Genomic DNA, 7,360 nt, shown 5'->3' with positions numbered 1-7,360 from the left:
GAAAGGAAAGAAGACAGGAAATGTTTAAAATCTAAGAGGCAGAGCTGGAAAGACGGATCAGTGTGTAAACTGCTTGCATGCAACTCTGATAACCAGGTTTAGAGCCCCCCAAAGCCAGAAGAAGTCCATTGAGTTTGTAATCTCAACCTCTGCATTCCTATGGTGATGGGAGATCAAGACAGGAGAACTGACCAGAAGCTCAAGTTCACAGTGCCACAGCAGATAGAAGCAGAGATCTGGTTTAAAAACAAGGTGAACGGAAAGAATAGACTCCTGGGAAAAGCTGTCCTCTGACTTCCACGTACACATGCATACAAGTAAATTAATTTAAAATGATCCAAGTGGCAGGCCGGTATGGTGGTGCCTGATTTTTATCCCAGCATTCGGAAGGCAGAGGCAGGAGGATCTCTGTGAGTTTCAGGACAGCCAGAGTTATACAATGAGATTCCCCTCTCTAAAAACAAACAAACAAACAAACAAACAAACAAACAAACACCCAAAATCACTAAATCTAAGTGGTAACACATTTTGGGGTTCAGAACAAACACAATATTGGAAAGAGGCAGAAGACTACCTTGTTACATCTCTATTCTGCCTCAAAAATCATCCTGAATTGATTTGGTGGTTGGAAGGCACCTGTCACACACACACACCTTCCTCCTCTTTGCTGTCCTGGTGAAACAGCTTATGGAGGGCATTCAGCTCCAGCTGCTTGTTCCTCCTGGGCAAGTGGAGAGGAGGAAGTGTGATGGCTTTCTGACTACTGGTTAGTTCACCCAGCTACCTTGCTTAGCCATAGGCATCAGACTGGAATGAGAGTAGAAACTGTGTGAGGGAAATTTGTATCAGTGAGACAGACGAGGATTTATTCTCTTACCTTCTGGTTGGGGTCACCAAGGATGTTACTGGTGGTCATGCAAGCCCCCGTGTATCCACATTTTTGGTATTTTGTTTGAACAGAAAAATGTACACAAAAGAGCAAAGTATTGAGAGATCTTATTTGGAGGCAAAGTAAAGGCACAAATTAGATACAGTACAAGGAGCAGTCCTGAGCAGGCATGCAGCTCAAGAGTGCTTGGTTACTGTTTAGGGCTTTCTTTTATGGGTTCAAGAGGAAAAACAGTTGTGTGTGTGTGTGTGTGTGTGTGTGTGTGTGTTGATGCAGGTGGGCGTCCGGGTTGCTAAGTGCTTTGTTGGGAAAGGTGTGTGTGAGTAGCTTTCAATACACTTACCTGCCTTACCATCACCTCTAAAGACCCATTGAGGAGAATACATTGTCTTTTTCTGTAGTAGTCACTGAAGAGATGTGTACTGCATAGTTTTATAGGATTTTCTTTCCTTAAGCCATATGTGGTAGCATATGCTTGTCATCTCAGCACTTTGGAGGTGGAGGTAGGAGGATCCAAAGTTCAAAGCCATCCTCACCTACATAGTTCTAGATTATCCTGGGCTACATAAGACAATGTCTTCTTTAAAAAAAGTTTTTCTTTATCCATTTGAGACATATATCTAACCCAAATTAACCTCAAATTCTTGTCCTGTCCCAGCCTCCAAAGTGCTGGGATTATAGGTGTACACCACTAAAGATCATTTTAAAAGTAAGTCATATCTAGTCAATCTTTCATGTAAAACACTGCTCAGCCACTTCCCATTTGCTCAAAAGAAAAAGCCCACAGATTTGTGTAGGCTGCTCTGTATCATGTGACACCATTAACTCATTTCCTATAGCAAATACTCAACTGCCCCATTCACCTACAGTAGCTGCCTTGCTGCTGAAAACAGCTTACACACTCAGCATTTGAATTGGTTGTGGCTTTTGACTAGGCTAGTCCTTATCCTTAGACATTAGCTTCTTTAATAGTCTATCATCATCACCATTGATACAGGGTTTCTTTATGTAGTCCTGGCTGTCCTAGAATTCACTATGTAGACCAAGCTATGTAGATCACTAGCTGGTTAACAATCTTAGCTCCCCTTGTCTTTGATCTATCATCTTTTCAGTGAGGCCTACGTGGATCACCTGAGCCAAAACCCTACTGCATACCCCACACTCCCAATCCTTCTAGTTTTTTTGATATAGGGTCTCACAGGTAGCCCTGGTTGGCCTGGAATTCATTATATAGACCAGGCTATCCTCAAACTCAAAAGATCTGGCAGCTTCTGCTTCCCAAGTGCTGAGACTAAAGGTGTGTCCCACCACACCTCACTTACTTCTTTTTTGTTTCCCCTTTAACAGTTTTCTTCTGACATGCTTATTTTCTATATATTTGTAAATACCTGGTGCTCTCACTTTAAATAGAGCAGAGATCTGTAGTTCACCGCCTTAAGCACCATAAGAGGTGCCTGGCTAATAGCAGGCCCTCAGGAAATGTTTAAATTGATGGTTAATACATTTTAAAAGGCCTCAAACTGTTGGTTCTAGAACAAAATTTGCCCTTAATGTTAAATTTTATCAGTGTCTTAGTTTTTCTATTGCTGTGATAAAACACCATGACAAAAGACAACAGGGAGAAAAGGGTTTATATCATCTTAAAACTCTCAGGCTATACTCTTATCACTGAGGGAAGTCAGGGCAGGAAGTAGAGACAGGAACTGAAGAAGGGGCCATGGAGGAATACTGTTTCTACTCTGCTCCCCATGGCTTGCTCAACCTCAAGATGCTTTCTTGTAACACTCAGGGCCACCTGCTCAGGGCTCCATTGCACACAGTAAGCTGAGCCTTCCCGCATCAATCACCAATCAAGAAAATGGCCATAGGCTTGTCCACAGGATATTCTCAGTTGAGGTTACCGCTTCTTGGATGAATCTAGCTTGTCTCAAGTTGAAATAAAACCAACTAGCGTGTTATCATATTCTTGTGTACGTATGGGTAATTTATTACCAGAATCTTTCCAGTTTCTGTTGAAAATCTTTATGATTTAGCAGAACTGATTCTGTGTCTGGTACAGCGACTTACTGCAAAGTTGTGATGGTGTGAGCTTTTTACCGTTTTAATATATTAATTCTGTAACTCCACTAATTTCCATTGGCTGGGCCTATGTGTGTGTTTGAAACAGGGGGCTATGTTCAGCCACAATCCTGCTATTACAAACCAGGCTGGCAACAGATGTTGAGCAATCCTATCATCTGTCTTTTGACTGCTAGGATTAAGGATGTGTGTAGCATCCCAGTTTCCTAGAGGTGTTTAATTTGGGATTTCTGCCCTATAAAAACAACAGAGAAAGACCTGCAATTTGTAGTAGTACTGTGCTATGGGGAGGGATGATGGAAAAAATAAAGAATTGTAAGAACAATTACTAATCAGGTCAGTGTTGGAGCAGGACCTTGGATGCTTACTGTGGCATTAGACGCCAGCTCTGTAGTTGCTGGATTTAGAAGTGTTTCAGAGGGAGGGCCAAGGTGGTAGGTACAAGGAGAGCTCTGGCAGGGCTGTTTGTCAACCAGTATCTACGTTTTAAAGCATTTTAACTATTGCTATAATTGTAAAGTATATACTAGTTGAATATGAACCTTGGCTGGCAGGACAGAGGGGCGGGACTACAGTGACATAACCAAGTGACATCATGTCTATGTCATAGTGCCTGCCAGGTCACAATGGACAGGGTGGCCTGAACCTCTGCAACTCATCCTCTGAACCTCACTTTGCCGCAGGGAGGCACTGAACAGAGAAACTGCCTTGTACCAGGTCCCGCCCCTCTCTCTACTCCCTTTCTTATATTAAGAGGGGAAAAACACGGAACTGCCTCTACCCATTCTGGTCACCATACGCCTATTACCTCTACTGTTACAAATACCGGATCACCCTCCGGGAGAAGATGCTGCCTTGTTGTTACAGAAGGTACTTGTTTTTAACTTTAATTTACATAAAGTATATGGGAAATAAAACAACTTGAGAGAATTTCCTAAGTGGCAGGGTAGAAGGGTAGCATGGACTTGTATAGTTTTCTATTTGGTTGGCCTGCAGCCAATTCATAGGTGATGTTGGAAATAGTTTTGGAAGACTGGTCCTGTGTAGCTGAAGTCAGGAAGGTATCTTTATAGTTCACATCTTCATCCCAGGCTCTGACATACACTAATTTCGGTCTTTCTTTTCTAATAAGCATCACTTACAAGGAACAGGAGGACCTGACTCTCCGGCCCCATTGCTGCCTCCCGTGCTCCTGCCTCCCGTACTCCTGCCTCCCGTGCTCCTGAGTCCCTAGAAGGACTCCAGGTGGGTAGGAGCACTGCACAGGAAAAAGACCACAGCCAGCTTAAAGAACTCTATTCAGTAAGTAGTCTGTGAACTGGTGATGTGACAGCGCAGCTCTTTTTGATTTTGAGAGAACATTAGCCAGTTGATAACCATAAAAATCAGGATACGTAGGAAATCATGTGTAAAATCTACTTACTTTCTAGATGGATTCTGGCCCAGAGATCTAAAAGTCATATAGCTGATAGCCAATAGAGGGATAGGAAAAGAAGATATAGTAGATTATCGTAGGACTTCGGGACATAAAGTACTTTAGACACGTGCCTGGTGGTGATAGGCCTGTAATCTCAGCTTCCTGAAAGGACTGCCTAGACTCCAGAATGAACACAAGGCTAGCCTTGGCAACTTAGCAAGACCTTATTCCCCAACTCCACAAAATAAGAGTGGAGCTGGGGATACAGCATGAGCAAGACACCCTGAGCTTCCCCGTACTGGACAGTACTCCCAGGTATTGGACAGAAAGTAGAACTCAGTATGGGATGGCTATTCCTAGGACTAAGGGATATTCTGACTTTCCTAGCCTCCTCCATCTGCCTCTCCTTTATTCTATAAAGGTACCCCAGTTTGCCTTAGGTGTGATTAGAAGACTAAATGAGCAGAGGATATTTCAATTTTCTCTCTTTTCCAGGCTGGGAACCTGACAGTGCTATCAGCCGACCCCCTGCTTCACCAAGACCCAGTTCAGTTAGACTTCCACTTTCGTCTTACCCCCCATTCCTCTGCTCATTGGCACGGCCTTCTGTGTGACCACCAACTCTTCCTGGATATCCCATTTCAGGCCTTGGAGCAAGGCAACCGAGAAAGGTGAGGACCTGGCTGGGCATGGGGAAGAGTTGGGGTATTCCACCCTTTATCATGTCATAGTGACTCAGGGTGGATCAGACATACAGCACACTAGGAGCACACAGACAAGAGCTTGGGGTTCAAGGACTATCCTAGGTTGGGATCCGTTGCTGAACTCAGACTCAGGAACACCAAAGTGAGGATTCAAATTGTTGAACACTTCCCAGTTGTTCAGCAGTCCTTCCTTCCCCACAACCTTCTGTGACATTTACCTCCATCAGGTGGAATCCCTTGACTTCAGAGGAAAGCTCCCAAGCTCCTTCAGCAACCTTTTATTTTCTAGTTTCAGTAGGTAGAGAGCAAACACTTGCCAGTATTTCTCCTGTTCTGTCTGGATTCTCAGTTATCTAAGTGTTAATTTTCTCTCTGGCCTCTAGTTTGACAGCAACACTGGAGTATGTGGAGGAGAAAACCAATGTGGACTCTGTGTTTGTGAACTTCCAAAGCAATCATAAGGACAGAGGTGTGTCCCTCTTCCCTCTGGCACTTCAGCACCCTGTCCCCACTTCTCTTGCAAAGGAAATTAAGGCACATAGCATTATTATATTCAGTCCCATTCCAACTGGATGAAGAAGCATGAAAGAAATTATAGAATCCACTGAAGGGATATGGTGGACTGACAAAGGACGTCAAGCAAATGTCAGGTGTTCACAGTAGTAAGGGTAGAAGGACAGGAATACAGTTAACCAGATGTAATATGTTATTGTTCACTTCTCAGAGTTTTTACTCTGCTGAATAAAATACAAGATGAGCTAGGTTTTATGGCACAAGCCTGTGATCCCAGCATTTGAGAAGCTAAGGCAGAAGACTTCTGCACTCAAGGTCAGATTGGCTATACAGTGAGATCTCATCTCAAACGAAAACCAAAACAAAAAACCCAAAACAACAACAAAAAAACCCAAACAGAACAACCCCTCCAAAAAAAAAAAAAACCCCAGATGCTGCTAATTGCCAACATTTTAGAGCTTAGAATGCCATAATTACGCTACATGTTTGAATAATCATCTTAATTCTGTGAGGAAGATTCTTATTCTCTTTGCAAATGAGTAAACTGGAGATCTGAAAGGTTAGCTAGAATTTAAACTGAATATTAAATGCAGTGTAGAGCTTGTGCCTATCACTCCAAAGCACACCCTACGCCTGTACTACACTGCGTGCCAGTCACCTGTCTAGAGAAGACATCTATGAGGAGTATGTGGCCTGAGCTTCAGTGGGTGTTCTAATCACTTGTTCTGTTCTTCTACAGGTGCCCTGCTTCGAGCCTTTAGCTACATGGGCTTTGAGGTGGTCAGACCAGATCATCCAGCCCTCCCTCCCTGGGACAATGTCATCTTCATGGTGTATCCCCTTGAAAGGGACCTTGGCCAGCCTGGCCAGTGAGCCTCCCTAAACATGTTCTCTCTCTGTGAGGGGTTGAAAACCTCAACACACGGGACTCTGGGGCCCAGGATGTGATTTAAGACACTTCCATCCTAGGAAATAAAGGGTAGTGCAATCAAAGTGTTCTCTATTTCTTGGGGGAAGGGACCGTTGGAGAAATATAACTCTTAAACAGATAAATTCTCTGAGTCCACTGGAGAGCTCCCTTGGCCTTCTACTTGTTCCTAAACCAGTTCTCCATTCCCATTTACTGAGCATCTGCCAGAATATATTACTAGTCAGCTAGAAAATTCAGAAAGACTAAACCTTGCAAGGATGCATTATGTATTTCAATTCAAACTGGAGACATATGTCAGTTCCTTCTCTTTGGATGTGGAGAAAACCAGAAAAAGTACATACATCCTAAGGGGGGGAACATTACGAAGAGATAAGAGAGCATTACAGACAACAGCAAGTACTGGAAAAATGGCAGAAGACTCATAGGATGAGATATAAACTGACAAGATATAACGAGCACATTAAAAAATAGGGATTTTGGGGGGGGGGAAGGAGGAGAGGAACAGGGTGTCATGTAGCCAAGGCTGGCCTCTAACACAGTGTAGCAGGAATGGACCTCAGGTTAATTCTTCCACTTCAACCTCTCAAGTGCTGAGAATAGGTGTGTATCATAATTGTATTTAATTTTAAACAATTTAGACGTGTATGAATGTTTGCCTACGTGTGTGTGTGTGTCTGTGTGTGTGTGTGTGTGTGTGTGTCTGTGTGTGTGTGTGTGTACATACATACATACATACCACATGCATCCCTGGTACACAGAGGTTAGAAGAGAGAACTAGGTCCCCTGGGACTAGAATTAAAAGATGGCTGTGAACCACCATGTGGGTG

At 43.4% G+C, this 7,360-nt stretch overlaps 1 protein-coding gene across 1 annotated transcript; it reads left to right on the top strand.

The window, feature by feature from the left end:
• Positions 1–3,660: 3,660 nt before the first annotated feature.
• On the top strand, positions 3,661–6,595 carry Oaz3 (ornithine decarboxylase antizyme 3). The gene is given in 5 exon segments (NM_001101018.1): positions 3,661–3,838; positions 4,101–4,270; positions 4,881–5,056; positions 5,473–5,558; positions 6,342–6,595. Coding segments are annotated over 5 exon segments (732 nt in total). The 5' UTR covers positions 3,661–3,671; the 3' UTR covers positions 6,476–6,595.
• Positions 6,596–7,360: the final 765 nt, after the last annotated feature.

The sequence above is a fragment of the Rattus norvegicus genome, chromosome 2, assembly GCF_036323735.1.
Source record: "Rattus norvegicus strain BN/NHsdMcwi chromosome 2, GRCr8, whole genome shotgun sequence".
In the NCBI taxonomy this organism is placed as follows: domain Eukaryota; kingdom Metazoa; phylum Chordata; class Mammalia; order Rodentia; family Muridae; genus Rattus; species Rattus norvegicus.
This window is presented reverse-complemented; position numbering and strand designations above follow the sequence as displayed.